The sequence below is a fragment of the Staurois parvus genome, unplaced genomic scaffold (assembly GCF_062004578.1).
Source record: "Staurois parvus isolate SC_StPar_1 unplaced genomic scaffold, SC_StPar_1.0 ptg000068l, whole genome shotgun sequence".
Lineage (NCBI taxonomy): Eukaryota > Metazoa > Chordata > Amphibia > Anura > Ranidae > Staurois > Staurois parvus.
In genome coordinates, this window is record NW_028317864.1 from 9,942,156 (window position 1) to 9,961,476 (window position 19,321).

Here is a 19,321-nt window from a genome sequence, read left to right on the forward strand (position 1 = left end):
TGAGATGCCCCTGGTACCTTTTTCATAGGCTTTTTTGAGTTTGGCCAAGGACACAGGGGCCCCATGATACTCTATTGCCCGGGGGCCCCATGAGTTGTCAGTCCGCCCCTGGACTGAACAAAAAAAACAAACACACAAATGGATTCCTCCATCCAAAGTGGATGAGGAAATCCCCCCACAAACCAGGATATTGTACTCTGAAAGAAGCTGACTGACTGAAGCCACGGATCATCTGAAAATTCTCCAACATGCCCCATCGAGTTCTGTCAAACGGGGGAGGGGACACGATTGAATATTGATTCATATAACATTAGCTTAACAGGCCAAATGCAAACAGAAAACTGGGGCCTGCCTGCAGCTCAGTGAACCTACACCCGAATTCGGCTCCAGATGAGGCAGAAACATCCATCTGGTAAAGCTTACAGAATGTGTGAACAGGAGACAAGGTGGCAGGCCTTACAAATCTGGGAAACCATTACATGATGCAGAAAAGCACCAGAACTAGTGAAGTTAGCCTTCACAGAAAAGGCGGGAACCTAATCCTCGAGACCATAAATTGAAGGATGGTGTGTCTGGACCAGCTAAAGACAATGAAACCAGAAGCCAAGGCATCCTTCCTGGGCACATCTGAAAGGACAAGAAGGGAATCCATTTTTCTGAAAGAAAAACAGACTCTCACTGTCTAATGCATGTCCAGAACATTTTCTTATGATGAATCAGAGCTGCACAGAGATGGTAGAGCAATGCCCTGGTTAACGTGAAAGGCAAAGACTAGCCTAGGCAAGAAGGAAGTCCTGGGCATCAACACCAACTTGTACCTTTACAAGACTAAAAGTGTAGGTTTAAAATCAGGCACATTTAATGGTAAAATGCACTCACATAGGCAGGTAGCAAGTAGGCATGTCAAGAGAATGGAGGTCCGGTGGAGGAGGAAGTCCTTAGCCGTGCTCTGGGTGTATCCCTGCCACTCTGGTTCAGGGCTCGGGGAGTTGCAGAGAGGTGCAGGGAGGCTCACAGAGATGGCGTCACCACATGGACCAGGTTTCCAAGATGGTGCACGTTCGGAGCATGCGGCGGCCATCTTAGTGTGGGCTAATATGGGCAAAGCAAGTGGGCGGAGCTGTCAAGTCAATTAAACCTCACAGCAAGCGGAGGGGCTGTGGTTAACACTAAGAGCGCCGGATTCAGAGCAATACAGGGCTGATGACGTGCAACAAAAAGCAGAGATATATACATATAAAAGGATATGCCAGGGATACTCACAAGAGAAGCTGGTAACTTGGGAGCAGTGGTCAAATAACAAAGGAGACCTTAGAGAATTAAAAAACAACCATGATAAGACTATGGAGATATGGATTGTGAGAAGTGGATTTCTAGCCTTTAGCATCACAGGAATCAAAGACACAGAGATGCCCCCTTTCCTATAGAACATGGGCTTCAACAGCCATGGGATAAAGATGACGCCAAGTGGGCGTGATAGAACGCATAGGACGTGGCCGTAGGCAGACGTGAACCGGAAGAGACATATTCAGAACTGCGGTCTGTGTTTGGAGATTCCTCCATTGAGTGTAGGAGATTTGATCCCAAGCAACCCTTAAAGAGACCGGTTGCTCAACCGGGTACGGAGATCAAGAAAAAGGAAGGAGGGTACCCAGTGGTTTTAAACTGGTGGATGACCAGGAGAGAGGAAGAACCCCAATTTATTAATTATTATAAGTGCACTCAAATTTTCTTAAAGTGAGAGTTGGCACAACCTGCATGTTTTGCAGCACTCTAGGATGGTGTTGGTTATAGGAGCACGTGAGAAATCCTGTGGAGTTGTGTAAAGCTATATCCACGATTCACCATTCTAATTCATATTCACATAGACTTGTTTCTATGGACATTGTGTTTTATTTATATGATTTATGCACTTTTTTAATGTATATTTGATGTTTTCATATCCAATTGTTTGATGATTTGGTATTTATACTTTACATTAGCAGCGCAGCATTAAGTTTGTTTATTCTAAAATCTTCAATGCCTTTCAGGAAATGACTGCAGAGAATAATAATGTCACACTCGTACAATGACAATCCCCAGACTTACCACAGTCATAGGCATGGGACAGTGTTCTATGACTAATAAGCAGTGTAAGTACTACAGAATGCCACATGCAAAATCCAGGGAAATGGTCACATGGTGAAAAATATTTTGCCCCACTGCAGACATACCAAGGGAGTCTTTGGGGATCAGGGTCACACCAGAGGCAAACTGTCACTGCCCTGGACCTCTAAGTTGATTGTTGTTAAAGTAAAAAAAAAAACAAAAATAATACACAAAAGTGTCTGGAGTGTGACAGAAGCAGAGCTCAGCGCCGAGGTCACATTACAGGCTAGCCCTGTAAACCTAGGTCCAGTGTTGTTAGGATATGGCCTTCAAGGCAGCGCCGAAGATCAGCTGATCCCAGCTACGCAGTTTAACAAAGAATCCCGACTGAAAGGAAAATAGACTGAAAATGGTAACAATGTCTAGAAAAAAAATAGGGAAATGTTTCTACAATGAAAACAAGACGTCCATCTTCCCAGGACACTAGCAAAAAAAAACTAAAGAATCATGGGAGTGTTAGGGGTTATACGGGACTGGCCATCAGCAATTTTTTTTCTTTGACAGTTTCCTATTCCGCCTAAAGGAGACATGCCAGTATAAAACCACCTGATATTCAGAAGCTAAAAATTTTTTGCGTTTACTTACAATTACTGTTTTCCACTTCCTGGTTGAGTAAGGCACTGGAGAATCAGCCCTGGCCTCACACTTGCATCCTGGGAAGGCAACATCACCAGTGCTTTCCTGGGATATTGTTGGTACACTGAGTGACATCTTGGAGGCAAGACATCACCAACGCCCCCCCCCCCCCCCCTCAACCTCAGATAATGTGCACTGTCACATGTTCCGAGAGACAAACCCAGTGCTCCAGAAAGTAAAAGGAGATGGATTCATCTGCCCTTAGTGATGGTGGTCACTGTGAGAAAGCAAAGTGTGCAAAGAATACATAAAAATCTCTATTATCTCCAAGTACCTGTTTGTACATTGCCATTAAAAAACATTTTTAAAGGTGCCTTTGTTGTAATGTTACGATGAGCATGAAGCTCATCTTTAAGAAAAAAAGTTTCAGCAATAGATAAAGCAAACTAAAAAGGTACAAAATGAGATCATATACAATGCTTGGGTAACATAGATTTAGGTAGATGACTGTAAGCCAGGCAAGCGTTTCCTTACCTCATGAACCCGATTCCAGCTTTCTGACTCTGGGCGGCTTTGGCTCTGTTTGATCTGATTCAGACTGGGTTTTTGATGGATATTGCCTGCATTCTCCTTGGCCCAGTCATCCACTAATTTGTGCAGGTCATCTGTGAACATGCTCTTCTTCCCCGTGACAGACTGCTGACCAGCATCAGAATTGCTCTCCGTGCACTGCTGGTCTAAAAAGTGAAGAGAGAAGGTCAGTATCCAGCCTGCATTTTCACTCAGTACTTTACAAATACAAACGGTCTTTAAAGTGGTTCTAAAGGCTGAAGATTTTTTACATTCAAGCATTCATGAAGCAGCTCCCCCTAATACTCACCTAGGCCCCCTCTCGATCCAGCGACGTGCACTGGAGACTCGGCTATCCCAGGACGCCCTCTACTCATTGGCTGAGAAAGAAGCAGGAGCCATTGTCTCCCACTGCTGTCAATCACAGCCAGTGAGCCAATGAAACCTTCTAATATATTCATGTGTTAGAACGGCCCAATCAAAGTCCAGACCTCAATCCAACTGAGAATCTGTGGCAAGACTTGAAAATTGCTGATCAGACGCTCTCCATCCAATCTGACAGAGCTTGAGCTATTCTGCAATCAAAGAAGAATGGGCACAAATGTCTTCTCTAGATGTGCAAAGCTGGTAGAGACATCCCCAAAAAGACTTGCAGCTGTAATTGCAGCGAAAGGGGGTCCTACAAAGTATTGACTCTGGGGGGCTGAATATAAATGCCGCCACACTTTTCAGATATAACATTTTGAAAACCATTTATCATTTTCCTTCCACTTCACAAATTTTGTGCCACTTTGTGTTGGTCTATCACATAAAATCCCAATAAAATACATTTACATTTTTGGTTGTAACATGATTAAATGTAGAAAATTTCAAGGGGTATGAATACTTTTTCAGGGCAGTGTAGCTATGGACCAAGCAAACCATTTAACCACTTGCCCTCCAGAGGATTTACCCCCCTTCCTGACCAGGCCGTTTTTTGCGATACGGCGCTGCGTTATTGTAACTGACAATTGCGCGGTCATGCAATGCTACACCCAAATGAAATGTATGTCCTTTGTTCTCCACAAATAGAGCTTTCTTTCAGAGGTATTTGATCACCTGTGCGTTTATATTTTGCACTATAAACAAAAAAAAATCCAACAATTTTGAGAAAACAATATTTTTTTACTTTTTGCCACTAAACATGTCCAGTAAAAAATTTATTCTACTACATGTCTTTGCTAAAAAAAAAACATACGTGAAAGTTATGGCGTATACAAATGGCGGTGTATTTTTTATTTTACTAGTAATGGCAGTGATCAGCGACCTATAGCGGGCCTGCGGCGGGTAGTCTGATACTGGGGGAACTGACTTGGTGTCACTGACATCCCCAATGACAACAATACAGTGATTAGTGCTAATAAAAAGCACTGACACTGCACTAATGACACTGGGCAGGAAGGGGTTAACATGTGGGGTCATCAAAGGGTTAACTGTGTGTGGTTTTACATAGTGTGCTGTGTTAGTGCTTCACTGTAAGCACACTGCTTTGTATGGCTGTGCTATGCACAGCCATGCAAAGCAGTGTGCAGGAGCTGACAGGGAAGAGAACTGTATTGTTTACAAACAGTTCTCCCCTCTGTCGGAGATGCTTGACAATCACCATGCCCAGGCAAGTAATCACCGGCTGGGACCCGGTGATTGACAGCAGGTAGGGCGTACGCAACCCCTATCCGAAACTGCAAAATCACACACACACATATATATATATATACACACACACGTGATTTTGCGCACCTGTGCCACCTTGTAGCAGTACTTCTGCTATAGGGTGGACGGGAAACGGTTAAGCGGAGCTAAACTGATCTTTTCTTTAATGGTCCCCGTGCCTTGTTGGCATCTTCTGCAAGGCACCAGTCTTTGTCCTCCTTCGTTGGCTGACACAGAATAACCTCACTACTGTACATAAACAGGAGAAAGTCATCCTGGCACACAGGAACTGTGCCAGCAATGCAAGTGAGCTGCACATGTGCAGCTCAGTTTATATGCAACAAAAGACAGCAAGCTGGCAGGTAGGTGTATTTTATTGCAGAACACATTGACTGAACTGTCAAGCCCTTAAATGACTGCGGTCATAGCTGATAATGTGGGTAGCACCATGGCAACTGGAGTCAAACTTAAAGCGGAGTTCCAGATGAAAAAAAAAAAAAAAGTTAGCTACAAAAACTGTAGCTGCTGACTCTTAAAATAAAGCCACTTGCCTGTCCCTCGGTCCAGTGGTGTCCTCACCACCACTGGTTTCACCGGCCGTTTTCTCTCCCCGGCATTTTCAGTGTGGGCACCCTGCAGCTTCACAGACGGGTGCCCACTGCGCATGCGCAAGAAGCGCTGCACTTTGTGAATGGCCCTGTCGTCTTCTAGGACATGGACATGCCTTAGGCGATCGCAGTGGAAGTGGGAACCTGTCAAATTCGAGTACCCGTTCCCCAAAGGTGCCAATCCTTAATGGGGAGTGGGGGACAAAGACTTAAAGCGGAACTTCCCCTTTTGGGTGGAGCTCCGCTTTAAGTAGAATCCAAGATGGTGCAGTTTTCAGCTGTAAGGGATGGAGGGTTGATACCCCATAGCTGAATCATAACTTTATCCATAATCCCTTTTCATGGATCCTCTAACCCCAACCAATAACTTTACCTCAAAACCGGGACCTAATTCCAAGCCCTAAACCTTATCCTAACACCCCAACTCTGACACCTAAGCAAACCCATAAATCCAACATGAATACTACTATTGAACAGTCGATTTCTTAAAGAACAAAACAAAACCAGCGCCCAAATCTTAATGCAGACTAAAGGAAATTCTGAATGCCAAACGTTGAGGTGCAGCCCTTCAGAGATCGGGAAATCTAGGTAATGGTGAACAAAAACAAACAAGGGCGCACTCCCATCGTGCATTAACGTGGTACACCACATATTTATTGAAAAATTGTAGATATATACTCACAAACCAAAAAGGGATAAAAACAGAACAGGTGATCCGTAAGAACAGTCCAATGGATTCAAACACCCTATAAGGGATAGGCTAACGCATTTCGGGAGACGAACCCCCTTCCTCAGAGCTAGCTTGTTTGTTTTTGTTCACCATTAGTCGATTTCTTACAATAAATCAAAGCTATGCGCTATGATATATCAATGACAAAACATATATCAGACAAATCAACTCCAAAAATCATATAGCAATAGTGCCAAGTAACACCGACAGAGTAGAAGACACTTTCCATGCCATGCAATGCCCGCCATGTATTTTACATTTAGTGTACCCACCTGAAAGTGCAATTCCATTGTCCATATGGGTGAAAGAATGGGTTCTGCTTCGCTGCTTACTTTTTAGTGACCTGGGACGACGTGGGGACATTGGCTGGGATGACGTATCGGAGACCTGTGCTTTGTTCTCTCTCAAAGAACGCAGGCGTGTGTATACTTCCTGGAGTTCTCTGTTCTGCTGGGCCTGTAACGTTACAACCTCTTGAATGTGCCTGTGGAGGGAATGGACACAAAATTTACCAAACTATTTGGAGGAGTGTGTAATATAATTCAACTTTGAAAGGAAACAATTGTATAAATTGTAAGCGTGAAACATAGGGGTTGTTTTACTAAAGGCAAATAGACTGGGCACTTTGCAAATTGCAGATCACTGTGCACTTCGCAAATTGCAGATCACTGTGCACTTCGCAAATTGCAGATCACTGTGCACTTTGCAAATTGCAGATCACTGTGCACTTCGCAAATTGCAGATCACTGTGCACTTCGCAAATTGCAGATCACTGTGCACTTCGCATATTGCAGATCACTGTGCACTTCGCAAATTGCATTCTATGCGTTAGGGTGAAAAACCTTATGCAAGCAGCTCCTCCCACCAACCCCTGCCCCGCCCTAAACACTTACCTGAGCCTGATCTTGATCCAGCAATGTGCATGAGAGCAGAGGCTATCTCCATTCTTGCTCTCCTCATAGGCTCACAGCAGCAGGAGACATTGGCTCCTGCTGCTGTCAATCACGGCCAGTGAGGAGGGAGCAGGGGTGGGGCCAAGCCATGCTCTGTTTGTTCTAGGAACACACACACACAGCCACCTCAAGAGTGAGTACGACAGAGTTCCCCCATAGCAAGGGGCATACTATGGGGACACTCTGCAAGGGGGAGGAGCCAGGTGCACCAGAGGGGGACTTGGGAAGAGGAGGAACAGCGCTGCTCTGTGCAAAACCATTAAACAGAGCAGGTAAGTTTCATATGTTTGTTATTGTTAGAAAATAAAAAGTTTACTTCAAGAATCACCTTTTTAGAAAGCTGCACATCTCCCTGACACTTCACAATGGAGAATGTGCTTCTGTATTGTGTCTGATGAAGGGGCGGGGGGGAGGGGAGGGGGTGCCGCCATTACAGACAACACACGCACATAGTACTGCTTTTCTGTGCTTAATGTAATCTCTATCAATGCCAATCCACGCAATCAGGGAGGGGCCAAAGCAGTTTGCACAGGGCCCCATTCTGCCTTACTTCGTCTCTACTATGTTAAACACAACAAGCTGCACAAAGCAATGGAACAAAAAGCTTGAAGAAGGGGAAATACAAGTGGCAGTTTAGTAAATCATTATGCTGGGGGCCAACATTACATTAGAAAATAGTTAAAGTGTTACTAAACCCACAATAGTAAAATCAGTCTGTAGATGCAGTAAAGCATGCTTGTTATACTCACTGTGGAATCTAAGGGGTTAATCCTCCACATTATGTAAAAAGACTGTTTGATCCTGTCTTCTCTGCTCCTCCTCTTGTTCAAATGTCCACATCTTATCTCCTGATAAGACTGACTGAACCGTAGCCATTCTGCACATGCTCAGTTTAGTGTGTATTGCTAGAGGTGTTTTTTTTTTTATCTTAGGAGAGTGCATGTGATCAGCACAGGGCCAATCAGCACTGTCCAGACGAAGATCAGGGGTTTTGCATCCTCCTAGAGCAGAATAAAACTCCTCCTACAAGCTTTAACCAGTGCTCTGCTGGACACTGATAGAAGTCACAAGACTGCTCTAACCGCTGATGAGAAAAGGTATATCGCAGTTTATATTTACTAAAATAATTGCATTTCCATGTTCTGTGTACTGTAGGAGACCAGACAGAGTAAATGCAGGGTCCGGGGAGACCAGAGAGAGTGAATGCAGGGTCCGGAAAGACCTGATAAAATGAATGCAGGGTCCGGGGAGCCAAGATATAGTGAATGCAGGGTCCGGGGTTTAATAACACTTTAATAGAACGTGAGAAACCCTCCATGACACATCAAGAAGTTTTAGTTGGGCTAAATACAAAACACATACAAAACAGCCACAAATGTAATCAAAACACACTAACTTCTCTCGCAATTTCTGCAGCTCCACCTTCAGCTCCTCATCTTCCAGCTCAGACTCATCATCGCTGCTCATGGGAGATGATGGCGAGTACAGCAGGGCATTTTGATTTGGAGTAAATGCCTTGTCTCCATGGGAGTTTTGTCCAGCCTCTCGAGCATTATGTTCCGGCTCTTTGCTGGGAGCTGCAGACATTTCAGAATCACTACTTGGCTGCTTCGGAAAGTTATCCTCCTCCTTGCTGTCCTTCATCCACATTGTCGGCCTAGACTGAGCACTGCTGCCAGTTACAGAGGTCTCTTCTAGCTCCTGGTCAGGGGTTAGGGAAGAGTTATCGGTCTCATATGCCGTGCTAGCCGACTGCGGCGTCTCCTCGGCTTTGGCACCAGCAGACCCCGTTTCTTCAAAAGGGATGGGTTTCTGTGTTTGCAGGGATGTGGGGGGAACATTGGCAGATTCATTAGTAGCACGTTGCTCTTGTTGTGGGATAGTAACAACCTACAGCGGGGAAAAAAAAAAAAAAAAGACATTGAAACTTTGAAATTTAAGGATAAGTTCACACTAGCGTCAAAATCAGATGTTTAACCCCTTCACACCTAAGGGTAAAACAAATCTAAATGCCTAAGCACAATTCTGCAACGTTGACATGTGTTAGTAAAAAACTGTCCATATCATCACAACTACTTTGTTTCAGGACAAACTGGGCTTTCATTTGGTGGTAAATAGTAATGGATAGCTCCTAATTTTTTTTTATTATCAAAGGAAAACTGGCCCAAAATAGTAAAACAAAATCATTTTTTTTTATTTAGCTGTGTGTTTCTAGTGACAACCATAACCTACCTCCATAGAACAACCCAAAATAAATTCTCCAGCTCTTGACGATCGCAGCGATACCATATATAGTGGGGCAAAAAAGTATTTAGTCAGCCACCAATTGTGCAAGTTCTCCCACTTACAAAGATGAGAGAGGCCTGTAATTGGCATCATAGGTAGACCTCAACTATGAGAGACAAAATGAGAAAACAAATCCAGACAATCACATTGGCTGATTTGGAAAGAATTTATTTGGAAATTATGGTGGAAAATAAGTATTTGGTCACCTACAAACAAGCAAGATTTCTGGCTCTCACAGACCTGTACCTTCTTCTTTAAGAGGCTCCTCTGTCCTGCACTCATTACCTGTATCAATGGCACCTGTTTGAACTTGTTATCAGTATAAAAGACACTTATCCACAACCTCAAATAGTCACACTCCAAACTCCACAATGGTGAAGACCAAAGAGCTGTCGAAGGACACCAGAAACAAAATTGCAGACCTGCACCAGGCTGGGAAGACTGAATCTGCAATAGGCAAGCAGCTTGGTGTGAACAAATCAACTGTGGGAGCAATTAGAAAATGGAAGACATACAAGACCACTGATAATCTCCCTCGATCTGGGGCTCCACGCAAGATCTCACCCCGTGGGGTCAAAATGATCACAAGAACGGTGAGCAAAAATCCCAGGACCACACGGGGGGACCTAGTGAATGACCTGGAGAGAGCTGGGACCAACATAACAAAGGCTACCATCAGTAACACACTACGCCGCCAGGGACTCAGATCCTGCAGTGCCAGACGTGTCCCCCTGCTTAAGCCAGTACATGTCCGGGCCCGTCTGAAGTTTGCTAGAGAGCATTTGGATGATCCAGAAGAGGATTGGGAGAATGTCTAATGGACAGATGAAACCAAAATAGAACTGTTTGGTAGAAACACAACTCGTCGTGTTTGGAGGAGAGAGAATGCTGAGTTGCATCCAAAGAACACCATACCTACTGTGAAGCATGGGGGTGGCAACATCGTGCTTTGGGGCTGTTTCTCCGCAAAGGGACCAGGACGACTGATCCATGTACAGGACAGAATGAATGGGGCCATGTATTGTAAGATTTTGAGTGCAAACCTCCTTCCATCAGCAAGGGCATTGAAGATGAAACATGGCTGGGTCTTCCAACATGACAATGATCCCAAACATACCGCCCGGGCAACGAAGGAGTGGCTTCGTAAGAAGCATTTCAAGGTCCTGGAGTGGCCTAGCCAGTCTCCAGATCTCAACGCCATAGAAAATCTTTGGAGGGAGTTGAATGTCTGTGTTGCCCAGTGACAGCCCCAAAACATCACTGCTCTAGAGGAAATCTGCATGGAGGATGGGCCAACATACCAGCAACAGTGTGTGCCAACCTTGTGAAGACTGACAGGAAACGTTTGACCTCTGTCATTGCCAACAAAGGATATATAACAAAGTATTGAGATGAACTTTTCATATTCACCAAATACTTATTTTCCACCATAATTTGCAAATACATTCTTTCCAAATCAGCCAATGTGATTGTCTGGATTGTTTTTCTCATTTTGTCTCTCATAGTTGAGGTCTACCTATGATGCCAATTACAGGCCTCTCATCTTTTTAAGTGGGAGAACTTGCACAATTGGTGGCTGACTAAATACTTTTTTGCCCCACTGTATGTGTATGTTATTTGTACAAGTAGTACAGCCCAGAAACAATAGTACGCATTTTGTTTTTGTCTTTTTTTTTTACCTAAAACACACCGACACTGACATTAACGCTAACTGACACTAATACCAATTTTTTTTTTTTTAAATCCTGACCTTTGACCCTGACCCAAACACTAACTCTGGCACTGAACTAGATCAAACCTTGATCTACTTTATTTTTTAATATTTATCTTTATTTTGTTTTTACAAACATTTTTTCATCTCTCTATGTCAGGAGTTAGAGAGATACAATGTATCTCTCTTCTCCATTCATAGACAGTGAAAAAACAAGGGGCTCCGGGCTGCACAGGGATTGATCACTGTGGTAGCCAATCAGAGGCTATCACAGCGATCACGTGACCCAGAATCGGGAGTCCCTGGTCCCGATTATTAGAACGGGACCTGGGGCTCTCAGTGACACCGCGGTCTCTGTGCTGGGAGCGCGCCGTGCTGTGTGCACCCAGGACAAAGACAGGTAGCCCAGTTCCGTGAGGCCGCATATTTGTGTGCCGTCGGCGTCAAGGGGTTAATCTGCATTTCTGAAGCCTCACAGATGCCTGTCAAGAAACTGCATCAATTATATGCATTGCAGCGGACAGTGTTGTTCACAATGTTGAGTTTGCATCGCTTTGTGCCAAATATATCCAACATGTAGCATTGGGCAGGCCGGCTTTACTGCTCTCCATACGCCTCCAATCAGGTCAATGTAAACACGCTGCAAGTGTGCCACAAAGATACCATACAATAGAAAACCGACACAGAGGAGGCACCTGGAAAGTATTTATAATGTGATGCAAGCACGCCATGCAAAATGCGTCAATAACGCATCTTAACACGATAGGCGTGTTATTGGGTGTCCATGGTATCTGAAATTGTAAAGCACGTCTAAATGAGCACTTGCACTCTAAGGGCTAGTTCACATTAAATGCAGTCCAGTGCGTTTTTTTCTGCATCAAAAACGCATGCACAGTATTTTCCATGTATTCCAATGGTTCTAGTTTACCCCAGTGCAATCAGTTCCAGTCAGTTTCCAGTGCAGAAAAAAAAAGTAGAACATGCTGCATTTTTTCTGTACAGAACTGTACTGAAACATGACAAACTGCATCAAAACTGCACCGGAACGGAGCGTGGTATGAACTGCAAGCTAAAACGTATCCAAAATGTATCCGGAGTGCGCTTTTGTAGTGTGAACTGGCCCAAAGGGTAGATTTAGATGTGGGTCTAAATCCATTTCTCCTTTGAAGTGCAATCCGCATCCAGAACGCCTTTCAGAGGCGATTGTCAGGTGGCGAGAAGGTGATGTGACATTTCCTTACCAACTGTTTTAACCCTATTTTTGCCTACAAACTTGCCACAACCGTGTGCATTGTACGCGATTCTGGGGCATTGGCTGTACTTTACCATTTTCCTCATCGCTATGCCAGGTAGTCTTTGCTACAGGAGCGAAGTATCGCGACCATGGCATGCAAAACACCCCCACATCCACTGACAATTGTGGCTTAAGGGGGGCAGTAAAAATGTAGCTCAACCGTGCATTTTAACTCCCCCCCCCCCCACCCCACCACACGTCCAAATGAGGCCTAATAGCGGTTTCCAATGACTGTGCCTACAAAGTTGCAAGGACTAAATCAGATGCATATTGTGATGGTTTATATTGCCTTTTAGAACTTTCTGCTCTATTCCGAGGCAACACCAGACATTCTCAGCACTATATAATAAATAATAAATGCACCCTTTTTTATTTAAAAAAAAAAAAGTGGGTTTATTGGGGTTTTTTTTGCATAGGATCAGTGAATCATGGGTACAATGCTGACTACTCCTGCAGCCACTGGACTGTACTAAAAGGTACACACCTTCTGCCACCGGCCTGGTGAAAGTGTCACAGTGTGACATGAGGAAGTGTGACATCCCCATGCTTGTGCTCCATTGAGACCTACAGTCCCTCTGCTGCAGTGGTATTTTTCAATACATTTTTATTCAATGCAACATATCAAAGTACTACCATCATGCAGCACAGTGGCTTAATGGTTAGCACGTCTACTTGGCAGTACTAGGGCCGCTGGTTCAAACCCCAACCACGACACCACCTGTCTGGAGTTTGCATGTTCTCCCTGTGCCTGTGTGGGTTTCCTCCAGGTACTCCTGTTTCCTCCCACAAAACAAAGGCATGCTGGTAGGTTAATTGGCTCCTGTCTAAATTGGTCCTAGTATGTGTTAGGGACTGATGTGATTGTACAATATATATGTATGTAAAGCGCTGCGTAAATTGACGGCGCTATAGAAGTACTTGAAATAAATACATTTGATAAACTACAATATCCATGTGTGAAGGTGCTTAAGTCCATTCTTGCAATGCAGTTAAAACATAACACCATGTATAACAAGCATTCATGCAACAAAAGCAGACGCGGGCCCCAAGAGCCAAGTATTCTGTAACAGATCTTTAATGGTAGTACGCAGTAGTATTTTCCTTTTTTCCATGTAAAGATTCCTGTGAATGAATGATGCGGCTGAGCAATTGAAGCCATCAAGGTGAAGAACTCCTCCTCCCCATTCCCGGTTTTGGAAGTGGAAAAGGGGAGCCGTTTGGGGGTGTGGGGCTGTGCACGCTAACCCGAGTGACACCTGTAAATCAACTGACTACAGCCTTGGCTAAAAGTTCTGAGAATGACAAATATTGTTCACAAAGTCTGCTGCTTCAGTGTTTTTAGATCTTTTTGTCAGATGTTACTGAAGTATAATTACAAGCATTTCATACATGTCAAGGGCTTTTATTGACAATTACATTATGTTTATGCAAAGAGTCAATATTTCAGTGCTGGCCGTTCTTTTTCAAGACCTCTGCAATTCTCCCAGGCATGCTGTCAATCAACTTCTGGGCCACGTCCTGACTGATGGCAGCGAATTCTTCCATAATCAGTGCTTGGAGTTTGTCAGAATTTGTGGGGTTTTTTTTTTTGTTCATCCACCTTTTGAGGATTGGCCACAGCTTCTCAATGGGGTTAAGGTCTGGGGAGTTTCCTGGCCATGGACCCAAAATTTTGATGCTTTGTTCCTCAAGCCACTTAGTTATCACTTTTGCCTTATGGCAAGTAGCTCCATCGTGCTGGAAAAGGCATTGTTCATCATCAAGCTGTTCTTGGATGGGTGGGAGAAGTTGCTCTCGGAGGATGTTTTAGTACCATTCTTTATTCATGGCTGTGTTCTTAGGCAGAATTGTGAGTGAGCCCACTCCCTTGGCTGAGAAGCAACCCCACACACGAATTGTCTCGGGATGCTTCACTGTTGGCATGACACAGGACTGATGGTAGTGCTCACCTTTTCTTCTCCGGACAAGGTTTTTTCTGGATGCCCCAAACAATTGGAAAGAGGATTCATCAGAGAAAATGACTTTTCCCCAGTCCTCAGCAGTTCAATCCCTGTACCTTTTGCAGAATATCTGTCCCTGATGGTTTTCCTGGAGTGAAGAGGCTTCTTTGCTGCCCTTCTTGACACCAGGCCATCCTCCAACAGTCTTCACCTCACTGTGCATGCAGATGCACTCACACCTGCTGCTGCCATTCCTGAGCAAGCTCTGCACTGGTGGTGCCCCCATCCCGCAGCTGAATCAACTTTATGAGACGGTCCTGGCGCTTATGGACTTTCTTGGGCACCCTAAAGCCTTCTTCACAACAATTGAACCTCTCTCCTTGAAGTTCTTGATGATCCCATAAATGGTTGAGTTAGGTGCAATTTTAGTAGCAGTAATATCCTTGCCTATGAATCCTTTTTTGTGGAAAGCAATGATGACTGCACGTTTCCTTGCAGGTAACCATGGTTAACAAAGGAAGAACAATGACTTCAAGCACCACCCTCCTTTTAAAGCTTCCAGTCTGTTATTCTAACTCAGGGGTCCTCAAACTACGGCCCGCCGAGGACATTTATCCGGCCTGCCGGGCAGGGGCGTATCTGCCGCGAGGCAAGGGACTAGGGTTTGGCAGGTCGGGAGAGCTCAGCAGGGCTAGGGCGGGAGGCAGGAGGGCGGGATCAGCAATTCTAGAACAGGGGAAGGTGGGCTCGGCTTATGAACCCGCACCACTCACTTGGCCTCTCTGCAGCCAGCCGGTCATCTATTCTGATCAGTGCATGCAACCGTCATGGCCGGAGGGCGGAGCCTAGAGCTGACCATGAAGAGGGGGAGCAAGAGAGGAGACTCCATCGCTGCATGTCGGGTATCACGGCCACGGACCCTAGATAAGTGCAATAGATGATCGATTTCCCCCCTCTCTCCCTCCCCCCCCCCTCTCTCTCTCTTTATATTGTACACAGATCTGACCCAACAAGGTGTCCTGCATTTACCGTATATTTCGCTCCATAAGACACACTTGGGGGGAAATGTCTGTGCGTCTTATTGAGTGTCCGGCCCAGTATTCCTGTCGCCGTTGTATGTCCGCAGTCTCTGGTCATCTCCTATACTGTGTCCGCATTTGTTCAGTTTTTTTTTTTAAGCTATAGTCCGGCCCTCCAACGGTCTGAGGGACAGTGAACTAGCCCCCTGTTTAAAAAGTTTGAGGACCCCTGTTCTAACTCAGTCAGCATGACAGAGCGATCTCCAGCCTTGTCCTCATCAACACTGACACCTGTGTTAACAAGAGAGTCACTGACATGTCGTCAGCTGGTCCTTTTGCGGCAGAGCTGAAATGCAGTGGAAACAGATTTTTGGGAATAAGTTCATTTTCATGGCAAAGAGAGACTTTGCAACTAATTGCAATTCATGTGATCACTCTTCATAACATTCTTGAGTATATGCAAATTGACATTATTTCAAACTGAGGCAGCAGGTTTTGTCATTCCCAAAACTTTTGGCCAAGGCTGTACTGGTGCCCACACTGCAGTGGAGTCTGCCATACAGTGCAGAGCAAAAATACAGAATACCTGTTTAGCCATCCATGCTAACAGTCAGGGCTGCTGTTAGAAATCATAGGGCCCCGTACAGCCTACCTGACCCCACATCCCTGAAAATATCAAAAGATATATTTGCTAAAATACCACAGCCTGGATGCCATGCTTTGAAGCCATGGCAGAAATGATACCCTTGTCAAACAAGTCTCATTGAAGTGAATAGTGCCAGTGGTGTCGCTATGGGGGTGTGAGGACTTCACCCGGGTGACACCCGCCAGAGGAGTCACACCATCATATCCATGACAGCACAGCACTGATCAGCAGCTGCTCTGTCCTGCTGTCGCTTCGCAGTGGCAAGACAGAGCACTGTGGCAGGCTAGGGGGAAAGCACTGCCAGACCTATGCGTCCCCATCTCCTCCAAGGACTTTTGTTCTCCTAGCAGCAGGAAATGTGGATAGGTAGTCATAAAGTGCGCAGTTTGATGTTAACAAGCGATCCAGTGTTATCTGCTGCATGATGAAGAATCGCTGTTATGACAGGAGAGAGAGCACAGCTCAGCCTGAACCGCTGCCACTTCTCCTGTATAGGCAGAAAGCCTGTATGTTTCAGGGGGAGGGGAGTTGGGAATTGTACTGGTAACACAATGGGGGGGTGGATGGTGATGACGGGTGAACAATAATTTGTTCTAATGGGGGAAGGGTATGTGCTGGGAGGTTAGAAGTCACAATTAGGATGGGGGGGGGGGGGGGGGTTGGATATTTGTATTAGGAGGGGGAATGGGGAAGATATTTTCATTAGGAAAGGGAGGATATTTGTATTGGGGGGGGGGAAGGGGAATTTGTGCTAGAAAGGGATCAGCTAAGTGCCCTGCCATCACTGATCCTGTCCTCTTCTCTGCTGACCACTGTATTGTACAATGCCCTACAGATACTGTATACTGCCCTGATAAACTTCTGTACACTGCCCTACACACTAATGGCCCCTGAACACTGCTGCCCTACACACTAATGGCCCCTGTACACTGCTGCCCTACACACTAATGGCCCCTGTACACTGCTGCCCTACACACTAATGGCCCCTGAACACTGCTGCCCTACACACTAATGGCCCCTGTACACTGCTGCCCTACACACTAATGGCCCCTGTACACTGCTGCCCTACACACTAATGGCCCCTGTACACTGCTGCCCTACACACTAATGGCCCCTGTACACTGCTGCCCTACACACTAATGGCCCCTGTACACTGCTGCCCTACACACTAATGGCCCCTGTACACTGCTGCCCTACACACTAATGGCCCCTGAACACTGCTGCCCTACACACTAATGGCCCCTGAACACTGCTGCCCTACACACTAATGGCCCCTGTACACTGCTGCCCTACACACTAATGGCCCCTGTACACTGCTGCCCTACACACTAATGGCCCCTGTACACTGCTGCCCTACACACTAATGGCCCCTGTACACTGCTGCCCTACACACTAATGGCCCCTGTACACTGCTGCCCTACACACTAATGGCCCCTGTACACTGCTGCCCTACACACTAATGGCCCCTGAACACTGCTGCCCTACACATTAATGGCCCCTGTACACTGCTGCCCTACACACTAATGGCCCCTGTACACTGCTGCCCTACACACTAATGGCCCCTGTACACTGCTGCCCTACACACTAATGGCCCCTGAACACTGCTGCCCTACACACTAGTGGCCCCTGTACACTGCTGCCCTACACACTAGTGGCCCCTGTACACTGCTGCCCTACACACTAGTGGCCCCTGTACACTGCTGCCCTACACACTAGTGGCCCCTGTACACTGCTGCCCTACACACTAGTGGCCCCTGTACACTGCTGCCCTACACACTAGTGGCCCCTGTACTCTGCTGCCCTACAAACTAATGGCCCCTGTACACTGCTGCCCTACACACTAGTGGCCCCTGTACACTGCTGCCCTACACACTAATGGCCCCTGTACACTGCTGCCCTACACACTAATGGCCCCTGTACACTGCTGCCCTACACACTAATGGCCCCTGTACACTGCTGCCCTACACACTAATGGCCCCTGTACACTGCTGCCCTACACACTAATGGCCCCTGTACACTGCCCTACACACTAATGGCCCCTGTACACTGCTGCCCTACACACTAATGGCCCCTGTACACTGCTGCCCTACACACTAATGGCCCCTGTACACTGCTGCCCTACACACTAATGGCCCCTGTACACTGCTGCCCTACACACTAATGGCCCCTGTACACTGCTGCCCTACACACTAGTGGCTTCTGTACACTGCTGCCCTACACACATATGGCCCCTGTACACTGCTGCCCTACACACATATGGCCCCTGTACACTGCTGCCCTACACACATATGGCCCCTGTACACTGCTGCCCTACACACATATGGCCCCTGTACACTGCTGCCCTACAAACTAATGGCCCCTGTACACTGCCCTACACACTAATGGCCCCTGAACACTGCCCTACACACTAATGGCCCCTGTACACTGCCCTACACACTAATGGCCCCTGTACACTGCCCTACACACTAATGGCCCCTGAACACTGCCCTACACACATATGGCCCCTGTACACAGCTGCCCTACAAATTGCCGACCCTATTCTCTGCCCTGCTGATCCCTTGTACACTGTCCTACCAACTCTCATACACTGCACTGCTGGCATTGCATCCTCTGCCCCCCTTGACATTTTTACTGCACCCCCATATCAGACAGGCTAGATCCGGCGATGCGGTAAACCATGGTGTGTGGGGGAGTGACATTAAACCTAGTGACGCCATGGATTAGCACTGCTCTGCAAGCACCCCCCCCCCACCTGTGGGCAAAACATGTGAGTTAGTACAGGGTTAAAGCAGGCCGTGAGGAGGCAATATGCCTCCTCACCACCTGTCAAATGTTCTCTGAAGAGCGATCCAAGAGCTGGCAGAAAGCAAAGCACATGTGAACGAGATTTTAATTTTTTTTTATTACTTTTTAGAATTACATTTTTTCACACATTTTGTATTTTTTTTTTTGCCCTGTTGGGGGCACTTTAGTGAACTCAGGGATCTCACATCACATCAGACCCCTGATGTCTCATTTGAGAATGAGAAAGAGACATAGATTCATCAGTCCCTTTCTCTACAACCTCAGCTGCAGATGAATGAATAGAAGCGCTCTGAGGCTTCCTGTGCATTCACAAACAAACATAGTAAACACTGTTTACTATGCTTCA

The 19,321-nt window shown here is 46.0% G+C and overlaps 1 protein-coding gene across 1 annotated transcript in view; it reads right to left on the bottom strand.

The window, feature by feature from the left end:
* Positions 1 to 19,321, bottom strand: part of WNK3 (WNK lysine deficient protein kinase 3) — a 190,185-nt gene that overhangs the window by 14,894 nt on the left and 155,970 nt on the right. The window contains exons 20-22 of the mRNA XM_089669140.1: positions 8,671 to 9,164; positions 6,594 to 6,805; positions 3,259 to 3,461 (exon numbers count right to left, since the gene is read on the bottom strand). Of these exons, the coding sequence (XP_089525266.1) occupies positions 3,259 to 3,461; positions 6,594 to 6,805; positions 8,671 to 9,164 (909 nt within the window). The remainder of the gene's footprint in view (positions 1 to 3,258; positions 3,462 to 6,593; positions 6,806 to 8,670; positions 9,165 to 19,321) is intronic.